At 38.2% G+C, this 23,444-nt stretch overlaps 4 protein-coding genes across 4 annotated transcripts; 2 read left to right on the forward strand and 2 right to left on the reverse strand.

Moving 5' to 3' along the window:
* Window positions 1–1,916: 1,916 nt before the first annotated feature.
* LOC137747024 (uncharacterized) lies at window positions 1,917–9,057 on the reverse strand. The gene is made up of 18 exons (XM_068487021.1): window positions 8,777–9,057; window positions 8,656–8,687; window positions 8,447–8,554; window positions 8,266–8,342; window positions 8,119–8,164; window positions 7,915–7,975; window positions 7,739–7,792; window positions 7,520–7,600; window positions 7,269–7,308; window positions 7,027–7,139; window positions 6,812–6,922; window positions 6,229–6,345; window positions 5,730–5,813; window positions 4,929–5,034; window positions 4,255–4,321; window positions 3,963–4,069; window positions 3,358–3,788; window positions 1,917–2,863 (listed from the first exon to the last, which is right to left on the reverse strand). The coding sequence occupies exons 1-18, from the start codon at window positions 8,969–8,971 to the stop codon at window positions 2,228–2,230; spliced, it is 2,466 nt and encodes an 821-aa protein (XP_068343122.1). The 5' UTR covers window positions 8,972–9,057; the 3' UTR covers window positions 1,917–2,227.
* Window positions 9,058–9,760: 703 nt separating this feature from the next.
* On the forward strand, window positions 9,761–11,817 carry LOC137747257 (glycylpeptide N-tetradecanoyltransferase 1-like). Its single transcript, XM_068487331.1, has 2 exons — window positions 9,761–9,931; window positions 10,207–11,817. The coding sequence occupies exon 2, from the start codon at window positions 10,253–10,255 to the stop codon at window positions 11,552–11,554; it is 1,302 nt and encodes a 433-aa protein (XP_068343432.1). The 5' UTR covers window positions 9,761–9,931; window positions 10,207–10,252; the 3' UTR covers window positions 11,555–11,817.
* A 296-nt stretch (window positions 11,818–12,113) lies between these two features.
* Window positions 12,114–15,972, reverse strand: LOC137747258 (single myb histone 4-like). Its single transcript, XM_068487332.1, has 6 exons — window positions 15,621–15,972; window positions 14,584–14,966; window positions 13,644–13,728; window positions 12,985–13,068; window positions 12,497–12,779; window positions 12,114–12,406 (listed from the first exon to the last, which is right to left on the reverse strand). The coding sequence occupies exons 1-6, from the start codon at window positions 15,909–15,911 to the stop codon at window positions 12,375–12,377; spliced, it is 1,158 nt and encodes a 385-aa protein (XP_068343433.1). The 5' UTR covers window positions 15,912–15,972; the 3' UTR covers window positions 12,114–12,374.
* A 1,723-nt stretch (window positions 15,973–17,695) lies between these two features.
* Window positions 17,696–21,339, forward strand: LOC137748453 (lycopene epsilon cyclase, chloroplastic). The gene is made up of 11 exons (XM_068488604.1): window positions 17,696–18,187; window positions 18,651–18,822; window positions 18,936–19,074; window positions 19,171–19,281; window positions 19,373–19,475; window positions 19,587–19,730; window positions 19,807–19,914; window positions 20,144–20,240; window positions 20,322–20,450; window positions 20,781–20,913; window positions 21,048–21,339. The coding sequence occupies exons 1-11, from the start codon at window positions 17,894–17,896 to the stop codon at window positions 21,247–21,249; spliced, it is 1,632 nt and encodes a 543-aa protein (XP_068344705.1). The 5' UTR covers window positions 17,696–17,893; the 3' UTR covers window positions 21,250–21,339.
* The last annotated feature ends 2,105 nt before the right edge of the window (window positions 21,340–23,444 follow it).

Raw genomic sequence — 23,444 nt, forward strand, 5'->3', positions numbered from 1 at the left:
AATCCTAACGACTATACTTTAGTTAACGTCACCGCTAAGACTACGGTAGAAAGCGACAGAAGGGTGAGGTACATGTGAAATCAAAACGCGACCATGTCGTTGTCGTTTCGTATTAGGATCGAAAGGCGGTTCAAAAAACATTTTCACCAATTCTAAATTTACACGGCTAGATTTCAAATTCAACCCAAAATATGTCTACACCCATTTTGACCTGCCACAATTGATGTCGATTATGAGTCTAAGCCCAAATTCATAATGCTAGCTTCGGTGGGACCTTTAAATTCTTGTTGCACAAGTATGTGCACCACACGAGCTCAACCTGTAGAGTGGCATGACAGAATCTAAGCATCTAATATCCATCACAACGGTCAGTTAGGCTTCACTTGACACATGGTGTCATGTTAGATGTCCGATTCAAATTCTTACTTTAATCCAACGGTTATTTTATTTTCTGTAGTAAAAATTTCATTACTACAGAAAATATTAAAATCAAGAAAAATCAAAGGAAAAAAATGAAAAATTTTCAACAGCTATTTTAATTCTTTTTTCCTCTAAATACCAAATCATATTTTTAACTTCCCACGCCAATACTCTACAATCATAGTCACACGACATAATTAGTGATTTATTTTAAATTATTTTTATCCGTGCAATAACTATATACGACACATCAGGTGCATAAGAAAACACTTTTAAGCATATATAACAGTTGAGTTATACAAAATTATATAAAGTTAAACTATGCAAAATTATATAATAGTTGAATTATACGAGACACCAGGTGCACGAGGAAATACTTTTAAGCATATGAAATACTTTTAAGCATATAAAATAGTTGAATTAGTCACACGACATAATTAGTGATTTATTTTAAATTATTTTTATCCGTGCAATAACTATATACGAGACATCAGGTGCATAAGAGAACACTTTTAAACATATATAACAGTTGAATTATACAAAATTATATAAAGTTAAACCATGTAAAATTATATAATAGTTGAATTATACGAGACACCTGGTGCACGAGGAAATACTTTTAAGCATATAAAATAGTTGAATTATACAAAATTGACATCCTAGTCTCCTAGATCTAAATCCACCAAGAAGGATGGAAACGCTCTAAAGCATATATAAAAGGCCGACCCCACAAATTAGGTGTTGACTCCACCATCATCGTAGAACTTAACGACAAACCAACAGCCTTCTTCCTAAGGAAAATTAATGAAAAGTAATTGAAAATTTTGAATTTTAATGATAAAGAGGTAAGGTGTATAGTATCATGATTGACTTTTTAGTGTAAAAATATGATTTTTCATTAAAGTGAACATTATCAAAAGTTTTTTGTTAAAGTTCTTTAGGCTTGAAAACTTTGAGTTTTAATGATAAATACAAAATAAAAGATAAAATAAATAGTACCAGAATTGATTTTTTTAGTGTAAAAATATGATTTTTCGTTAAAATGAACAGTACTGGAAGTTTTTTGTTAAAGTTCCCTCAAGCAAAATGCCTTTTTCACAGAAACTTTTCTTACTTCCTCTATAAGAAAACGAAGAGAACGCTTTCCATTTGGACGTGTTACACCGTGATTTGAAATAAAAGAGAAACGACTCCTCGCATGAAAAGAGCCAATTGGTGTCATACATTTATCATCCCAACCAGCTTTGACCATACATTATCGCATAAATTGTACTACTTGGTAGTCATCACTACAGTCAGTACTAAGACTTTCATGACACGAATACACCGACACTGGCATCCTATGCCAATAATACGACAACATGTGCATGTTTCTCTCAACATGGCATTGTATTATTACCGTGGGATGCCATTATGGCAATGTACCGTGCCATGTGAGTTGCTCTCATCCAAGGGCATAAAGAACATTCAAAACCAAATTAAAAGCACAAGAAAAATTCATACCTCAAAAGAATACATACATTAATAATATTAGTGGGTAGAAAGTATGCAACAACAGAGTGGCCACCACAACCAATTCAGGCAACGACGGTTTTCACATTGCAAGTTTAACTTGTACCACTTAAATATTAATCCAACAACCATAAATTAAGTAACTAGATCCTAAATAATATAAGAGAAGACACAAAATGGTGGGGGATGTGGAGGGCTCAAAGGACGAAAAACAGAAAATAAACTTCAATACAAAGCAACACTTACTACGCAGATACCGGCTTTTTCCTTGGGTAATTAAGAAGACAAAATCTCTTCACAGAAGATCCGCAACATTTGAAGGCAGCTCCTCCACAACCACGTTATAGAACTTCTGGATGTCAAACAGCATCCTCTCATCATCCTTCGTTACGAAGTTGATGGCAACACCCTTCCTTCCAAAACGTCCACTACGACCAATTCTGTGAAGGTAGTTCTCGGGCTGGGTGGGCAGATCATAGTTAATAACTAGGGAGACTTGCTGAACATCAATACCACGAGCCAAAAGATCAGTGGTGATCAAGACACGAGATGATCCAGAACGAAACTCCCGCATGATGATGTCTCTGGTGTTCTGGTCCATGTCTCCATGGGTGGCAGAAACTGTATGGTCTCGGCTCCTCATCTTGTCAGTCAACCAGTCAACCTTGCGTCGAGTATTAACAAAAATGACACTCTGGGTAATAGCCAAGGTCTCATACAGATCGCAAAGAGTCTCAAGCTTCCATTCCTCCTTGTCGACATTGACATAGAATTGCTTTATACCTTCCAGGGTGAGTTCATCACGCTTCACAAGAATCCTTACGGGTTTGTTCATGAACTTCCTTGTGATCTCGAGGGCCTCAGGCGGCATTGTGGCTGAGAACACACCAACCTGAATCTTTGATGGAAGAAGCTGGAATATGTCGTAGATCTGGATCCCAAACAAAATTCGTATTAGATATATAAAATTTTAATTACAAAATTGCGTTGATTTCAGGAAATCAAATGGACGCCATATCTCAAGGTAGCCCAGGTCAAATAACAAAGCAACATACTGGTGGAGCAAACTACTGTTACTCGCTGCATTACAATCATGCATACAATGTGAAAGTATCTACACAGAACATGAAGACAACTCAACTACTCAGCATATTTCACATTCCGAAATTTAAATGGATATTTCTAAAAAGCCCGGTAAGCAGAAACATGAGAAGTTGAAAGGAATATTAGGCTACAGTTACAAGATTTTTCCCACCCAACAACCGGGCAGAGTAATACTTAGTCACAAGATGTACTATTTATTGTTTCATCATTGCACATGAGGAGTCCAATATTTACGTAAAACATCATTATTCAGAACATAATGCATCCACAAAAATCATGGAACTCATAAAACAAATGGACATAATTAAGTTGAAAACAGACCTGATCCTTGAAACCACGGGAAAGCATTTCATCAGCCTCATCCAAAACAAACATCTTGATGCTACCAGGACGAAGTGACTGCCTTCTAAGCATATCAAAAACACGACCTGGAGTTCCAACAACAACATGAACTCCATTTGACAGAATGCGTTGGTCCTCACGGACACTAGTTCCACCAACACAAGCATGCACCCTCACACCTAGATAGTCTCCAAGAGCCCTCATAACCTTCTCAATCTGTTGAGCAAGCTCTCGAGTGGGTGCAAGAACCAAGGCTTGGCATTCTGTCAAACTATAATCAAGCTGTTGAAGAATACCAGAACAGAAAGTTGCTGTCTTTCCAGTTCCAGACTGAGCCTGTTGAATCACATCAAGACCCTTGCAGAAGGGAACAATTCCTCTTTGCTGAATAGCCGAGGGTTTTTCAAAACCTGCAGAAAGAATTGCCGTTCATTCAATCATCCACCAGTCCAGAGAAAATACAGAAGACAAATTGAAAACTTCATGAAGACATTAAAGTACACCAGTTCTACAACTTTTCCCGATATCATAATATACATAACCAAATAAAAAGAGGGAAAAAGGTAAAGGCTAGTTGTGTATACCGTAAGCATAGATTCCCCTCAGAAGATTCTCTTGAAGACCCATAGCATCAAAACTATCATAAACTTCATCATACGATGTAAAGAATTCCTGCCCATCAGTTGCAAGTCTGCAGCAAACAATTCACCAAACACGAGAGAAACACTTAGATCCCAATTTGATCTGACAAATTACATTTAACCACATAATAAAGAAAAAAATGGGCAAAATAAACACATAACCACGACATTCAAAAACAGTATTTGTAAAGACCTAAACAGACAGTTAAAAAGTATAAAACGAGAGAATTCTTACATTTCGCTCATTTTGGTATCATACTGACGAGTGTCAAATTGCGATCCTTCAGGTGCTGCTGCCATGACTACAAAATTACAACAAAAACATATTTAAACAACGCCATGAATCTTCTCAACCTGTGCAGACAGCCATTCAAAGACACTTAATTCTCCAAATAATCCCATCGTCACGCTATTTTGAATAAAAAAATTGTCTCAGATTTCAAAATTCCATGGTTGCCTCTCGAAAAACATACAAAAATGTTCATCGCTCCCCACTCTAGAAGGGATTACGAACTCAGAACAAAATTTTACATCAAAAACTCTTTTCGTCGCCACGAGAATATCAAAGAAAACATGGCCTAAACAGTATTACCAGCAATAATTCGAGAATTTCAAAGATTCACAGGCATAACAAAACGCAAAGATTCACACCAAAATATATGAACAGCACGAACGACAAGATTTATCTAAAATAAATTCTCAAATCTAAAAATCTTAAAACAATTAAAAAAAGCAGAAAATTATGCTACTCAATTTTTAGCAAAATTAAGAAATCAACATCAACGAACAGAAACCGATTAAGAATCTACAAATTCGGCAACAAAAATTGCGAAAAAAAAAGCAAAGAGAACCGGATCAAACAACAGCACGAGTGCAAAAGATAAAAACGAAAAGGTGTGAAAGGAAAACCTGCGAGTGATGAGTGAGAGAGTTGAAGGCGAAGAGAGAGAGAGAGCGTCGCAAGAGATCTTTGTCCTGGTTTTCTGGGAATTAGGGTTTCCCAAACTCCTCGGATCTAAGCCGCGGAGTTGAGGAATGCAAGAGGGAGAAAGCGAGAGCGAGAGAGAAAGAGGAGTTGGGCGTCTGATGAGTGAAAACTCGGCGAGTGAGGGTTTGCGTATGGTCATAGCGTCCCTCCAGATTCGATCCGGGTACGTGGCGGGTACCGATTAGCAGGAGTGGAATCGGAGAATAAAACGGACTTTTACACGCTCAAACATATTTGCACGTGTTTATGGGCCGCAAAATAAAAAAGAAATTAGGCCCAGTCGAAATTGTTTTGAAATCGTACAAAAATAATATAAAACTCATATCCGACACTATTTTTCTTAACTGTTAAGTCACAGTTTAACATAAACACGACAATATATCATTAAAATTAACATTCATTTGTGCACGTTAGATTTTGACTTGTCTGCAAAGAGTTACGGACAAATATTTCTCTAATAATTGGCCATCTTAAATGGAATCTCGTTCCCCTCGACTTTAGAGTTCAAAAAAATTGCGGTCTTAATCTCATAATGGAAAAGAATGGACTTTACCAAAAGTTAAATTACATTGCGACTTTTACTGTCCGAAAACTTTTTTCCCGCCAGGGGCAAAAAAGTGGGCCAATTAGTAATTTTACAACTTTTACAGTTTTAAAATTCTTTCACTCTTCTTTCAAGTGCCCCTTTTAAACAGCAGAAGACGAGTGAACTCTTCCTAAACGCATCGGCAGCCGAATGTGCACAAGTGGCTTCCGAACTGCGAAATAACATCCACAAGACCACCGTAACCTCCTACTGCGGTAACCTGAACAAAACAACGGTTCAATGACGTGAGAACTGAAAAAGAGTTTTGCTAAGTAATGAAGTTAAAAGTTTCATTCCAGTGACCACGGGTGACCAGCCAACAAGGCTCCCCGCTTTGCGAGAGTCGGAGGAGAACGTCTATCGTTCACAGCCTTACTCTAGTGACCATGGCAGCTAAAAAAGAATGTTTAAGGTTTACGCTAGCCACACCTATTATTTATAGGAATGAGTCGAGGACAAAATCTATACAAAAGGATTCGAAAAGCCAGATGGTTTTGATTACTTGTGTCACTCAACCTACTTCGAGATACATAATCTTCAATCCAAGGATAATGCTGGTAAGACAAACATTTAAGACAAAACGCTTAAATATTATTAACAGATATCAAAGCGAAAGAGACAGCAAGTAAACATACCCCAGATGGATGTAATGAGACGGAAAAAGCAGACTGAGGAGCACATTGCATTTGTGAAAGAATCGCCCCATTAATGTCAAAACGGGAAAGCAGAGGTTCTGCTCCAACTGCTAATACCTGGAAAGGAGAAGTAACAGTGAGCTTTGGGATATAGGTTTTCCTTTGTGCCTCCTAACTACAAACTAGGCATTTCTTTAGAAGTTATAACAGGCAAACTGGGCATAATGTTATCTTATACTTATTGCTGCTCGTATCTATAAGTATTTAAACAATTTAATTCCCGCCTCATCCGTTGGCATTGAAGATTTAGTGACAGTATCACTGTATTATCATCTAATAATCTAAAGAGAAATCGTTGCTCATTCGCTGATATCTTACCAATTCAACTTAATCCCGTTAAGAAATTTGGTTTAATATCCATATGAAATGAAAACAACCAGAGTTACTGCTCACACCGTTTCTCTTGGAACTTAAATACGGGATATCGCACTATTAGAAAATTCACTAACCCTTTCTGTTGATAACAGTTGATGCCAACAGTACTAACTAAATTAACTAATAGAGGGCTGCGGTGGGAGCTCACTTGATTTTCATCGAATACTACATCCTGTACGGATGCACAAGTTGAAACCCTTGAAATGCATTCAGAAGCAGGAAGGTTCCAAACTGATAAACTCTGACCACTACCGCAAGCCTACAGAAAAAAAAAAACTTAGTATGTTATAGCAGCAAGCAACTTCAACAGAGAATTAGTTTAGAACACTAAAGCAACTACTTTCTCATCACATAATTGCTTACCAACCAGCTTTCACTTGCATCAAGAGCAATGCAACTGACGCACGAAAAAAATCCTTTCAACTTAATACCCTTGGCTGGCTCATATACTTGAACGCACTTTCCACTTTTGCAATCTGGGTGAAACCATAAACACATGCTTCTAAGAACAAGTCCATGTGACTTTATACAAAAACATACTAACTGTAAATTCTTAACAACTTTCTGCCACAATCCTTCAAAATTGAAAAATGCTAGGTTTTTACCCCATATCCGTGCTGTCCCATCCTCTGAACCAGTTATGATCTGAATATCAGAAAAGATCAAAAGATCACATTTAACATAACATTTGTCTAGTACCTCAGTGCACAGTGCTACTAATGCAATTGTAATTCTGATACTCGTCACTCCAAATGAACTAAAAGGGGTGGTTGTTTCCATAACATTTAACATAACTCAGAACAAAGAGAAATGCCAGGAATGATTAACCTGAAGATAAAGAAGAATATGACCTAACCTGATTGGTAGAGTTCCGAGCAACTACAGAATGCAAGTAGTCTGAATGCCCCTTAAAAGTCATTTTGACTTGACCTCTTTCCTGAAAAATTTCAGATACAAATCATGCTCGGATCAGTGCGGCTAGAAAATTATATCGAGAACAATGTAATATGTAAAAATGTTTCATAACAGACACTTCATAACACGACTGAAAGATTCACCTTGAAAAAATACATACCACATCCCAGCAATAGACGCAAGAATCACCGGCAGCAGAAAAAATACATCCCCCCTATCGTTGTCAAAGAGATGTTAAACACATTCGTTTGAAAACATACTACTTTCTAAGCTCATTAAATAATTAAAATGGAAAATAAAATATAAAGATGCATAGGACTAGAAAAACCTGCATACCTCGTTATTAACAGCAAGAGCATTGTTTTCTGGGATTGGAGATAAAGCCCCCCATGGACCTCTAAAAGGACAACAGTAATTTACAAGAAATGTCAAAGGAAGCAATGCTAGGGACTTATCATAACCGATGTTCGAATCAATATTAAGACATTCAGGGGAACGAAAAAAGTTGCCCTCAGGCGGTTTTTCTTTTCGGTGACTTACTTATGTTGGGGATTCACAAGGTCAATTATGGGCTTCACATGCTTTCCTACATAAACAGCAAGAAATGTAAATCCATAGAGTTAGAATCACATTCAATTTCCACTCGCCAAAACAACAGTATTTTAAGCTGTCAAAAACCGAAATCACCTTGCAAATGAATAGGCACATCTGATTCTTCCCAATCCTTCCACCTCCATCCTTGAATCCGTCCATCATCACCGCAACTACATGTAAAAAATCCGAGAAAACCAAATGGTGTAAACATGGTGAAACTAAAAAAAAATAGTTCTTTCTAGTCAATAAATCTAGCATGAACATATAATCGAACCTCAACAAAACAGAATCTTCGCCATTTCCGTAAAACTTAACATCATAAGCAGGTCCTTCATGAGCTTGAAGGAAGCAAGTAGGTTCCGCCATTAACGACCTACAAACACTACTCAAATTCACAAGTAAACCAACCAAAAATCAGCTGCTATCAACAGTCAATACAACGACGTAGAATCACAAACAATGTAAAGGCCTGGAAATAATTACTTTGGCGATTTCACATTGCTGAAACCCAGTGGCTGCAACCAAAATTACATATTAAAAAATTACGAAAATTAATTAAAATTTAAAAACAAAGTCTTAAGAGGTTGAAGAATGAGGAACATACGAGCTTCGAGATAAGGGAGGGGATGGAGTAGGAGGAAACCGATCCGTCGCTGGAGGCGACGACGACGGTGTCCGGGTTAGGGTTAAGCGACGGAGCCCAAACGGTTCGGAAAACTGTTCGGGTTTGGATCTCTCGCTCCTTCAAAATGGATTCTCTGTATGCTTCTTCGTCCCAGTTGGTTGCGTCGCCGCACATGGTGGTTGATTTGGTTGCGGATGGCGGGAAGTTCAGCTGAGCTTGGTGAAAATCTCTGAGCTTTCTTCACAGTGCTCGGCTATGGCTTTCGGTGGAGCGGAAATCAAACACGGACTAACCGGTTTGGCGCAAATCATAACCGGGCCGGATATGAAAAACCCATGGGCTTTTTTTCGTGTGTGCTATGGGCCAGAGGCCCAATATTTGGTTCTGTAGTGGCCCACATGAGATCGAGGCCGAGGTTTGGTAACATGTTTTGCAGCTCCCTCAATCAAACTTCGTTATCCTAGTTGCAACTTGCATTTCTCCCTCTTTCTTCTCACGTGATATAGCAAATTAGAATCAAAATTTCAAATACATTTTAATATAATTTTTATCTCATATTAACTCGAAATAATTGGAATAACTTTTCAGCGTGATTGTTATGTCTTTAAGTTATATTACATATTCATTCACGTTGACAGTGTAATTGCTATATAAATCAAAATTAGGTTTGTAATGAGAATACAATCAGGTGTCACGATCAGATGACACACATTTTTTAATACATTTTTGTTAAGCCTACCCTATTAGGTATTTTATTAATCAAATCGTCTATATTTTAAATTTTTTCTTAAAGATTATCTCTATTAAAATTTATACATATCCAAAATCATAGAACCGTCGATGGTAACAAAGAAAAAATGATCAGTGACAAAAAAAAAAGTTGATTAGCAAAAGTAAAATGCAGTCGATGAAAATCATAAAATGCTGCAGTCCCTCGTTGCTTTAATATGTTGCGTTAACAACACACTCACTCCTCGTATTCTCCCAACCCCAGCGGCACCTTCAAAGCCGCTACCTTCCACCAAAAACCCTAGCGATTCTCATTCCTTTTCGACGAACCCTAATCGAAATCAAGATCTGTTCAGCCCTAATCGCAGCAATCTAACGGCATCCCGCGCTCCGTCCACTGAAACCGTGAGTGTGTTTCTTGCTCGTCGCGTTAAATTTCACAGATCTGTTAGCTTACTGCTGAATTGTGCTCTGAGATAATCAATACTTGTTTGTGTGGATTTTTACAGTTTTGGGTCAGTTTTAACGTAGGAATTGGATTAATAAAGATAAATCTTGGGGAGTTTTCTGTTAAATTTGCTATTGTTGAAATGTTGGTATGGTAAATTTTCCCGGATTCTTTAATGGGTTGTGTTTGTTTTGCTTGTTCTTGATTTGAATCTGTTGTTTTTTAAATTCAGATAGCAAAGATTTTCGATTAGGAATCGATTCGATCAAGTAGTTGCAATGAGTGATAACAATTCCCCACCTGGGTCTCCTAAGGAGGCAGATCATGATTCTGATGCAAACCAAGCTATTAAGGATGATAGCTCATTGGAAACCATAGTCCGAAAGTTCCAAGATTCGATGTCGGTTGGAAAAAAGCACACATTTTGGGAGACTCAACCCGTTGGGCAGTTTAAGGATCTTGGGGATGTGAGTTTGCCTGAGGGCCCGATTGAGGCCCCTACCCCTCTGTCTGAGGTCAAACAAGAGCCGTACAATCTGCCAACTCCATATGAATGGACCACGTGTGATCTGGACTCGGAAGATACCTGCACTGAGGTCTACAATCTGCTGAAGAACAATTATGTCGAGGATGATGAGAACATGTTTAGGTTCAACTACTCGAAAGAGTTTCTTAGATGGGCTTTGCACCCGCCTGGTTACTATAAGAGCTGGCATATCGGGGTTCGTGCAAAGACTAATAAGAAGCTGGTTGCTTTCATTACTGGTGTTCCTGCTAGAATCCGGGTCCGTCATGCGATTGTGAAAATGGCTGAGATTAATTTCTTATGTGTGCATAAGAAGCTGAGGTCGAAAAGACTTGCACCGGTTATGATCAAGGAGGTGACAAGGAGGGTTCATTTGGAGAACATATGGCAAGCAGCTTACACTGCTGGAGTGGTTCTTCCAACTCCGATAACAACTTGCCAGTACTGGCATAGGTCTTTGAACCCAAAGAAGCTTATTGATGTTGGGTTTTCAAGGCTTGGTGCTAGGATGACTATGAGCCGAACCATAAAACTTTATAAGCTACCAGATTCACCCGCCACTCCTGGGTTCAGAAAAATGGAACTTCGTGATGTCCCTGCTGTTACTCGTCTGCTTAGGAACTACTTGAGCCAGTTTGTGGTTGCACCAGATTTCGATGAAAATGATGTCGAGCATTGGCTTCTACCAGAGGAGAATGTGGTGGACAGTTACTTGGTTGAGAGCCCAGAGACTCATGACATCACTGACTTCTGCAGCTTCTACACTCTTCCTTCGTCCATCCTCGGCAATCAGACATACTCAATCTTGAAGGCTGCATACTCCTATTATAACGTCACCACTAAGACTCCATTGCTTCAGCTGATGAACGATGCACTCATTGTTGCAAAAAAGAAGGATTTCGATGTTTTCAATGCACTTGACGTCATGCAGAATGAGTCGTTTTTGAAGGAGCTGAAATTTGGACCTGGCGATGGGCAACTTCACTACTATCTCTACAACTACCGGATGAGGAACGCGTTGAAACCCTCGGAGCTTGGACTTGTACTCTTGTAATTTTTCCGGTCTTGGTTTTTGCACTTTGAACTTGACAAACCATTCCTGTTTCTTTTTTTCGGTCCTTTTCTCGTGGCTAGCTGTTGTCTTTCATTTGCCTTTGCTCCTTTGGACTATCATCAAAGAATATGAGATTTTGCAATGCGGTTTAGAGACCTAAATGTTATGGGTATCTTACCTGTAAGCAAATCCTTATACGGTAAACACTGTTTGGTGTTTGTAGTTGAAATGGTTATTTTGGAACAAAGATTGAGTTTATATCTTGAACATGTTTTTGCATTTCATTCATCCTCCCCCTCGGCATGATGGCACGTTGATGGCGAGGAGAGGAAATCGAGCGTAGGTTCTCGGGTACATGAGTAAAACACTCGTCACTCTCAAAAAGTCATCCGAGGCACGAATGATAACAAATTCCTAACATTCTACTCGAGAAGGCTCGTCATTCATGTAAGTTGAACACGAGACCTTCTGCTTACAGGTGAGGACTAGACCGTAGTGCTATAGTGGCGTCCGACAAAAAACAAATCCACAAAACAAGTGTTTAATGACTGTAAAGCTATAGCTTAATTAGGTGGAATCATCAAATTACATCACTTAAAACCATGATATTTCCGTACCACAAAAAATACAAGAGCGTGTGATCTCTGATAGATAATTCAAGAACAATTCTCCATATCACCAACAGATCCAGTCTGAAGAGGCTGTATAACTACTATTATTAGCAAAATGAGCAAAAGATATTTTCGCTTCGGTTGCACCTCACTAGCGAAAGGAAGTATAGCGAAGAAACTTTACAAACGGTAATCATAGGATTCGTATCTCACCCCATCATCACGACTTCACCTTCTGAACCTGTCCAATTCGGAAATTGTCAACATATAGTCAAAAGGAAGTGGAAAATCTAAGCAATAGGTGTAAACAATTCGGAGTTTTGGATATTACATTGCTCCAAAATCTCGTTGGCGAACTGCAGCATTGATTCTGTGTCTTCAACCATGAAAGAAATCCTCTCTGCCTCTTTCATTTGTTCTGCTGCCAGATATGATTTGTATTCTGCTTCGGCAATGCTCTGTGCAGCAGCTCGTGCCGATTCCTCTAACGTATCACTACCAACGGTCACATATACTGGACTCTGCGATTGCTTTGGTTGGATGTCATTTTGCATCGGGGCAGGTGCTTTCATCACACTCAAGGGATCGGTTTTCGCCTTGTAGCAGTGTTGAATCTGCATTGGGATGACATAGTAATTTATATAAGTTAATATTCAATATCGATTTCAGCATGCAAAGTAATCTGGCAAAAAGTGCACACAAGACAAAGCTTGGGAAACAAACATCGATAGAGGCAGATTAAACCTGGGTTAGAAATATCGAGTGAATAATTTGAGCTAAAAATATTAGAAACATCAAGCATCACATTTAAGCAATCACCTTTTCAAGTTTGTCTTGCTGAACCAGCCTTCTCAACCTACCAGTTAACGACTTTCTAAAATTTTGGGGGACCTCATTCCTTTGCTGCAGGAGTCATTTTATCATGAGAATTGAGTGGTTATAAAACGTGAAACTCACAATTAGCGTAACTTCATCAGAGACATCAACTATGAATTGGAAGCTTTTCTTCGTAAATTCTTTCAAACTATCTCGATCTCACCAGCAAAAGAAGTATAAGAGATATTTCTGAAGGTAACCCAAATATAATGAGCTTGACGGGTATTGAAATACTTATGATTATCTATCAAGTAACTAATATGAGACAGAAAAGGTCCATTGATATTCTAAAAAATGCTATATTTTCAAGAAGTAAAACAAAGTTGATGTTTTTCGTAGCTCTAGCATAGGAACACGTGGTGTACCATGATTAATTGAAACATAAATCTACAAGAGGTTATATAGGAGCAAACTATTATCCTTCGTGACAATATTACTTCCCTTCAAGAGTTTATAAAACTATTATCATTATTGACAATATTGCTCCCTTCAACATGCTAATATACAGCTTCCTCCACAGTGAATCAATTAACAAAATCTCAATGATTCTTTTAATTTCATTTCTAAGAAATAAAAGAAGAGAGCATAAATTTGAGACATACCTCGATAAAGCTAGCAATAGCATTAGTGTCCAATCCATTTGGATCTGTCGAGGCAGAAAGTGCTTCGAAAATCATTGCATTGCACCTAATAATAGAAGAAAATGATTGACCAAAATGAAATTCAAAAAATAAAATAACTCATACAAAAATAATAACAATAATAAAAGCAGTCTGGCTATTGGAGGTACAGAAATAGATAAAATGAAATGGATAACAACTGTAGATATATAAAACACAATGTACAAATAAACCATTCAATATATTGTGTTCTTAATTGTAACCAAAAGATGCTATGTTTGACATGAGAGGATCAAAAGTAATAAAGCATAGGATTTATGGCTGAGACAAAACTAAAGCATCATGTGATATGGTTCCACGAAAAGATTGAAGCAAGATCTGCGCACTATGCTAATTATTGCATCACAGAAAACAGTACTATAGTACAGATTATGATAATAGAGTTCCGTATGCTCCAGAATTGCACCTTCTATTAGTTGGGGTATTTCTTCATCGCCTTACTGGGGTTGTCTAAGAAACTATGCCATGAAACCATGCATTCTTATTGCATGCAAGAGGAAAGTGTACAAAGCTAAGAGGTCAGAAACCTTATCAACTTAGTACGACTATAAAGTTTAAAAAGATGATCACCTGACATCTAGTTATTAATCGAAGAAACCTTGGCACCATCACCTATCAACTCCTCCCCTTTACCCTAACTGATTAGTCAGCTGCCCCCGCCCCATAATTGTGCCAATCAATAAGAGCCTAAAGAGTTATGTCATTCCACATTCTAATCGTTTTTTCCACTCATAATTCCTCATATGGGTTTTTCGCAGAATGTATAACTGGGAATACATTCTGCGAAAACCCCATGTACTAGCCACATATGATTTCTATTGTATTGATAAAAGACAAAGGCAAGGAGAAAAAAGATTCATACACTGGAGCAGGTATTGCATCAGATAAGCCAGTCGAGGAATCATCCGCAACTGGAGTTGCATCGCGTCTGACTGGAGTTTCTGTTGATGCCTCGCGTTTGAATGGAGTTGCCGCTGGTGCATCGCGCCTGACTGGAGCTTCTGCTGGTGAATCACGTCCGACTGGGGCTGCCACTGGTGAATCACGTCTGACTGGAGCTGCTGCTGGTGAATCACGTCTAGCTGGGGTTGCTGCTGCTGCTGGTGAATCGCGTCTGACTGGAGCAGCAGAAGAAGTCTGGGGAACGGATACTGAAGCAACAGCAACATCTGGGTTTGTTCTTGCTTTGGGCCTTGATTTTTCCCGAGGCCCCGTGCTACTAACAGTCATATTCCTCCATTTATCCTATACAAGCAAAAATCAATTTGAACACAAACCATAGACATAGTAATCACCTAGAAAATGTTTCATACCACATTAGATACATCTGATATAAAGCAATATTAGTTCATTCAAATAGAATTCCGCAACAGGCGGGCGAATTGGCGAATCTGAAACGCTTTCAACATAAAATTACGCCTTCCTACGATTTTGACACACCATTCTCAAAATTCATTTCATGCCTAAATAACATTTAGCCAACTGATGAGGAAAAATGGAAAATCAAGTAACCCAAAGAGCGGCTTCCAACTTTCCGATAAGCGAGCGAATTTCGAATCAAAGTCCTGAATCAACAATCACTATGCCAGAAACAATTAGCTATTCGTAGCTCTAACAGGTTCACCACTTTAATCCAAAACTCCACAAATTCAGACTCGGCCATGCTGCCATGCATCATCATTGTAATTAATTTTAATCACATCACAGGACCAGGCAATTTGCATTCAGTAATATCTCATTTGATCCAAAAAAATAAAAATAAAAACAAGCAAACCGATTATTTCAACAGCACAAGACATTCGAAAACAACCACCACAATATGCAGCAAATTCAAATTCTGGAATTTCCATATTCACATAGCGATATATATTATATATAGATATCGAGAGAGAGAGAGACCTTGAGATCAATATTGGAGCGAGAAGAGAGAAAGGGGTTGAACTCGGGGTCCTTCTGGATGTCCTTCCACTTGCCAGTGCCGTGTTTCCTAACCCCCGCTCTCAGAGCTTCTTCTTCCTCCACCGTCCATTTTTGCTTGGGATTTCCCATCTCCTCCCTCCCTCTCTCTGTATCAGGTATCAGGTATACGTAGCACAGAGCCTGTGACTGCCGCGAAGAAGCTTTCACGTTTTCGTTCTCAAAAACGAGGGTTGGCTTTCGTACCACTTCTTCAACTATATATTGAATCATAGACCGCACTTAAACGGCGCCGTTTTGATCTGGACTCTGTACACAACCCATAGGCCCGGTTCTATAAAAACTACGGCAAGCCTGGTTCGCAGGACAACTCTTACATCACATGAGAAAAGCGTGGGATCGCATGGGAGGAGAATAAAAAAAAGTTTTACATTTTTATGAAATGTGCGTTACGAGACGCAATCGGACACTTTTAACTGATTTGTTCTTTTATTTGTAATAACAAAAAAGAATTAAGGCTCTTGCATGTAAATTTAAAAATAAAAAAATTACAAAACAAAAGTTATTTTTTTAAATGTATTAAATATATTTTTTTGAGTAAAGATGCTTGCCACATGAAATAATGAGAAAAGGGAAGTTTCAATGGGAAAATGCTTGCCAGTATTTATCTTTTTATGGTATGTTTAGTTGTAAAGGATAAGAATATAAGGTATGAGTATCATATTTATTTCATATCACTCTCATTTTCAAAAGTGTAAGTAAATATGTTAACATGAGATGATGTTTTAAGTTTGAATTTCCGTTCTCAATCCAATCCATAGACCCCTTGTCATCTTCATTCTCACGAAACATCTAATACTGATTAGAATGTGAGAATCTAGCACTAATTAACAATAGGCGGACAAATGCAAAATATTTTGAGCACCATATGCAATACTTCTATCTCTAATGTACAGTATTCTCAACATATCCTCACATGTGCGATGTCAATTTGTATCTAACATTTATATGATTCTTGTTGAGCGACAATTGAGTTGTGTTGAAACATTTGGTCTGTCACATAAATAGCATCAGGGGCAGTTCTATATATGGACTCGGGACTCTTTGGAGTCCAAACGGAACGCATGTGAAGGACCTATGGGAAGCCTGCGACAGATTTGGGTTTTTCGGCTGCAGCAGTGCCTCCTTTGTTCATTGGAGAAGAAGATCAATTTTTATTTCTTATAAATGACATGGCCAAAACAAGACATTTTGAGTTTGGCAATTTGGAAAGGGAATTGTTATTAGCACTCCAAAAATCTCATTCTACACTCCAAACTTTCTATATTAGGAAGAAAAATACACTTGTGAAGAGCGTAACATGAAATTTTTGAAGTGCAAATAACACCTCCCTTTAAAAAAAAATTTCTTTCCTGTTAAACAAACCCTACACCTGCTACCTTCCCAAATCAAAATTCTGAAATTCAAACTCCAAATTATAACCCTTCAACCCTAACCCTAACCCTAAACCCCGCTAACTCTCTGCTCCACCACCACTTCTTGTTGTGCTGCCACTCGAGCCGTCATATTCAAACACCCTCTTTCAACGGTCAATGTCATTTCGTCTGAAATTTTCTTAAAATTTCTACATTAAATATCTTTGATGTTGAGATCATAAACTTATTACTGAATAGCGTGATCTGTTACAATATAAAAATGAGATATTTTAACTCGAAAATCTTTTAAACCATGGACAGACAAAATTTTCAACATTTTAGACGAGACTTTTCCGTCTTCAATGCATAACATATCAATTAGTTGGTAGGTAGGGGGATTGGGGAAATCATTCATCTTACATGAGCAATGTAACTCCCACGCTCACCCACGCAAATTCAGACACATTCCAAGTTCCCAAAACGGCAGCTGAGAAGGGAACACAATCCGTAATGATAAGGCGCGCCTAGTTGAAGTTCCAGCCAATGATGTTTCTCCACGTGGCAAATTCGGATGACTTTCTTTGCAACGAGCAAATAAAACGCCAACCATTAACTTCCATTCCCTATCTCCAAGCGGTCAGTGCTTAAGCAGTGACAGCAGCTCTCTCAGAAACTCTCTGTCTCCGGTGGCTTTTCCGGCACTTCAACTCACCAAATCCACGTTCCCGAAATACCCTTTTGCTCTGTCCCCCAAAGACCAACTTTTTCGGAAAAAAACCAGTATAAATGCCAGGCTGTGAGTCCTGAAAGTTCTGAGGCGCGTTGGAGATATAAGCCGGTATGGACTGCGTTGCAGCAATGACGGCGTCGTTTTACCCGACCTGGAGGGTGAGGAGAAGAGGAGGACTGGTGGGTGGAAAGGAAGGTCCTTTTTTCCGGTATGGTTTGTGCAACAAGGTTTCTCTGCTGCGAGTGAGAGCGAGTGCAGGAGGCGAAGGGGGCGGTGTCGGCGTGGTGGTGAAGGAAGGTTTTGCGGACGAGGAGGATTTCATGAAGGGCGGCGGGCCGGAACTGCTCTTAGTTCAAATGCAGCAGAAAAAGGTCATGGAGAAGCAGTCCAAGCTCGCTGACAAGGTTTTTAACACACACACCGTCTCTCTTCTTCCATGGTTTTTATTTGTATTCATATTTTGGAAAATATGCGCGAATAAACTCGGCGAATTTTAAATGACACTACATCGTAGTTTATATGGCACATAGATTATTGTGGGATTACTTCGGACAAAAGTATTCTTTTGACTATGTTTGGTAGAAAAATGTAAAAGCACTTATGAGTTGTCTACACGAAGCACTTCCAAGTAAAACACTTCAATTTTGAATAAAAATCCTATATGTTTATAATAAAAACACTTGTTAGCTTAAGTTCTTGCAAGCAAAAGTCAATTCAGTGCCTATGCAGTTTTATTTTTGATTAAAAGTTTATAACTGGTTCAGTTTCCGCATATTTTCCGTTTGCATTGAAGCATGAATGTTGGAAACTTTAAATCCGGAAACCCCAAGCCCAATTTTGTGATGCTGCTTATGGATTAATTTTCAGCTACCGCCAATACCAGTAGCAGATAGTGTTCTGGATTTGGTGGTGATTGGTTGTGGTCCGGCAGGACTTGCTCTGGCTGCAGAATCAGCCAAGTTGGGATTAAAAGTTGGGCTTATTGGCCCAGATCTCCCTTTCACAAACAACTATGGTGTTTGGGAGGATGAATTCAAAGGTATTAAACTTGACAATCATATCTGGTTAGCGGCATTATTTGTGAACTACCCAATTCAAAGGACTCAAAACTCTGCTCACATTCGATATTCGCTTTGATTTTTACATTTCCAGATCTTGGACTTGAAGGGTGTATTGAGCATGTTTGGCAGAACACCATTGTGTATCTTGACGATGATTCGGACCCCATTATGATCGATCGTGCTTATGGTCGTGTTTGTCGAGACATGCTACATGAGGAGCTCTTGAGAAAGTAAATACAACCCTATTCTACTACATATCTACTTGTTTTACGCTTGCAGGCATTGTAATTCTTTGAAGATGCATAATTCGTATTAATTTTTATTAGGTGTGTCGAGTCAGGTGTTTCGTACCTCGATTCAAGGGTGGAAAGTATTGTTGAAGCTAGCAATGGGATTAGTCTTGTATCCTGTGGCCACAATATTGTTGTTTCGTGCAGGTATGATGGAATGGCATTTATTCAGTTCAAATTTTTGGTGATGGTTCTACTTCTTCCATGCCTTGTTTCAAACATCTAACTAGTATTATAGGCTTGCTACTGTTGCATCAGGAGCTGCTTCGGGGAAGCTTTTGCAGTACGAGGTGGGTGGTCCAAAGGTGTCCGTCCAAACAGCATATGGTATCGAGGTTGAGGTAGGAATTATGTTTCTAAGTTTTGCTGTACTCGGGGATGACTAGTTCCTTAACTTCCCTTCGGGGCGATTGATGACTTTTTACTATGTCTACTCTTTCTTACAATTTCAGGTGGAAAATAACCCATATGATCCCGAAGTGATGGTTTTCATGGATTATAGAGACTACAAGAAACAAGAAGTTCGGTCTTTAGAAGCAGAATATCCAACGTTTCTTTATGTCATGCCCATGTCTCCGACTAGATTGTTCTTTGAGGTTTGCTCGATGGACATTACTTCGTTAATTGCATTACTTATTCGTGTACAAAGTATTTACAGAAATGGATTTGCAGGAAACTTGCTTGGCTTCTAAAGAAGCCATGCCTTTTGATTTATTGAAGAAAAAGCTCTTGTCACGGTTACAGACAATGGGAATCCGTATTACAAAAACTTATGAAGAGGTAAATTTTATGACAGACTACATTGCTTACAACTTCTGAGATGAACGACGATTTTGTTCTGGAAATATGTCCGAACAAGGCTTCATGCCTTGCCATGTAGTGGAACAACAATCACATTTATCTTGAAAGTTGATGCAGTTTTCTAATCTCCATTCTGATCAAGCTGATCGGGAGTTTGGCCTTGCTTACTTTCATAATTCAAGGCATAATCTTTCAGTAATTTATACAGGAATGGTCTTGGATTCCGGTTGGTGGTTCCTTACCAAATACAGAGCAAAAGAACCTAGCATTTGGTGCCGCTGCTTGCATGGTACATCCTGCCACAGGTAACGGTTAAACCAAATAAATTCACCGGATCAGTTCGCAATTGTTCAGTCTACTGATGCTTACGTTTTACCATTAAACAGGATATTCAGTCGCAAGGTCTTTGTCGGAGGCTCCAAAATACGCTTCTGTGATTGCAATTATTTTGAAGCCAGATCATAATAAGGCCATTCACCGCAGCCAAATAAGTAATGAGAACATCTCGATGCTAGGTAAGCGTTGGTTTGGCATGTTTGGAATAGTTTTATATGTTGTGCAAACCGAAATTACTAAAGTACTTGCAAGAACTATGTGTTGTGAGCCTCATATACATTTTCGGCACATTCCCTGTCATGATATTTGAAAGCTTCAATCCACATTTCCACTTATTCGTTAATTTGCAAGGCACAGAGTGAGCTGCATCTACATGTTTCTCTCTTTAAACATCCATCTGTATCGTGTTTTTATGCTCGCTTTGTTATCACTGCTTAGCTAGCGTACTATGTTTCGAGTGTCTTCTGCTATTAAGATCATTCGCTGTCAATACACTATTTCGCTTTCAGCGTGGAATACGCTCTGGCCGCAAGAAAGGAAACGCCAAAGATCATTCTTTCTTTTCGGACTAGCGCTTATTCTGCAACAGGACATTGAGGGCATCAGGATATTCTTTCACACTTTCTTCCGCTTACCCACCTGGTACGATCAATTTTCTATATCTTCCGCTTCACGAAGAAAACTTGAACAGGTTTCTTTGGAAAAAAAAAAAAAAAAAAAAAAAAAAAAACTAGACGAACTTGAATGATTGATCGATGTCTGTGCTTCGGTTGCAGGATGTGGCAGGGTTTCCTCGGCTCTACATTGTCCTCGGCTGATCTCATCCTTTTCGCGTTGTATATGTTTGTTTTAGCACCAAATAACTTGAGAAAGAACCTCGTCAGACACCTACTTTCTGATCCTTCCGGAGCCACTATGATTAGAACCTATTTCACATTCCCGTCCTCCGGCATAATAACACAGTTTAGAGTACCCTAAGAGATGAGGTCACTGCCTACTTTCGAAGGTCACTTGTTTTTTTGGTGTAAATAGTACAAATGTGTGTTCCTTTGTTACCCTTTACACTATGTTTGGATGAAGGAAATAAACATGGAATTTTGGTAAAAGTCAGAATTTATAAATTGATAGGCACCAATTCTCTTGTTTGGATTCATAAACATAGAAATTTAGCATTTCCGCATGGAAAAAAAACTTGGTATTTGTGACCTCCAAATCCCAAGTTCAAATTCCATGTAAATAGGTGTCATTTCTTAATTTCTATGATTGAGAGTTTAAAAATAACAAATTCCGTATTCAATTTCATTGTTCTTTTAGGTTAACCAAACAAGAAAATTTACAAATTCTAGAAAATAAAATCTCGTCATTTCAATTTCCGTCATTTTTAAATTCCTTGGTAATCTTAAATTTCTTCACCCAAACATAGTGTTAGATTACTATAGTGTTCCTAAAAGGGGTTTCAATATGTATCGAGATGTGATTAGCAATGTGGTAAATAAAGGTGGTTCGTGTGGATCCGATTTCACTATTGTAATTTCTAATTAGCAATTTTTGTGTCCATTGTTTGGCAAGCCGAAAATCCAGGATCTCAATATATAGCTTGATAATAATTTGAAGGGAGTTTTAACGAAAAACCCGTGATACTGTTCACTTTAACGAAAAACCACATTTAAAAAGTCAAACCTGGTACTATTCACTTTATCCTTTACTTTATCCTTATCGTTAAAATTCAAAGTTTTCAAGCATTTTTTATTAGTTTCCCTTAATTTAAAATGGCAACAACTATGTTATTTAGACGTCAACATTTCGTCGATAATGATATTAATATTTAATCAATATATCAATAATTATTTGGTTTGATTTGAAAATCTTCATTTTAATTAATTGCATAAAAATAGTTGAAATTTCACATCTCATGTCATCTATAAGATTTTGGAGTTGACTCAAGCTCTATCCATAATACTAAAGATGTCAACTTTTATTTATCAACTAATGTGGAAATTTCTTGTTTGATGTAACGAAATAAGTTTTAAAGTAGGCAAAAACAACTATATCGCTTCCAGGGGTGAATTTACCTTTGGACTAGATGGGTCAGCTGACCCCCGAAGCTCACAAACTTTCACAGAAGAGCTGGGTTCTACTTTTTGTAAATCTAGGATGCCTTGAAAGTTGTCAATTATGCTCGTTCAAAAGTTGTTAGCATCTGTTGACAGACATGCAATATAACTTGATAAATAACTTCAATCCTACTAAATCTCGATGAAATGCCGATTTTCAAAAAAATTTGTGCGCTGCGCGTACTATTCTTATCGCCAATTATTAGTAGACACTAAACCAACAGAATATTGGACTTGAAAGAGACACTTGTCTCCATTCAAACATTAAGATTTTGAAGATATGGGGACATTGTATTAAAAATAAGAGCATCAAATATAGTAGTAATTAACAATTAAAAGGAGCACTCAAGCATGATACAAAGGAATGACGTCGATCGCACTACCTACGCTTTTGCAGTGATTTATGCGAATCTTACAATTTCCATGGTTCAGCTGGTGCAGGTTAAGTTTGTTTTATATAACACAAGCATACAAGTTTTATGGATGCTAATTTTGTGCCAAAAGTATTATCCTTGTGAGGAGTATTAATCGAACTTGAAACATTTTTTAACATGATTTGTTAACTAACGGGTCGCTATTGGTTAATTTAACCGTTAATCACACAGCCCGTTAAACTTGTAAATATAAAAACTCATATATATATATAGTTTTTGCGGAATTTGAGTCATATTAGCATGTCATGTACAATTATTTGCTAGTTTTAACGAGGGCACATGAAATTACTCTGGAGTAAGTTCTAACCTTTTCGTACCTTAATTTTCGCATTGATGATATATTCGACGACGTATTAAAAAATACCACAAAATAAAAAATTAGTTTAAACTTTTCAGTCAAAAGGGTCTCCGAGATTGGCATAAACACTTAAGTGTTAGACGTAAGCAAGAACCGAAGGTTCGACTGGTTGGCCTGGAATCTCTTGCTTTTCAGGGCAAGTGATTGGTTGCGGATTTCCAATAGCATTCAAGGGGAAGAAAATTTAACATATCTTTACAAAGAAGTCAAGGACGGGTCGATGCTTCTGATCCCCTATATAAATTAACCCTCTTAACCCTTTGTTTT

Source organism: Pyrus communis, chromosome 10 (genome assembly GCF_963583255.1).
Source record: "Pyrus communis chromosome 10, drPyrComm1.1, whole genome shotgun sequence".
Classification (NCBI taxonomy): Eukaryota; Viridiplantae; Streptophyta; class Magnoliopsida; order Rosales; family Rosaceae; genus Pyrus; species Pyrus communis.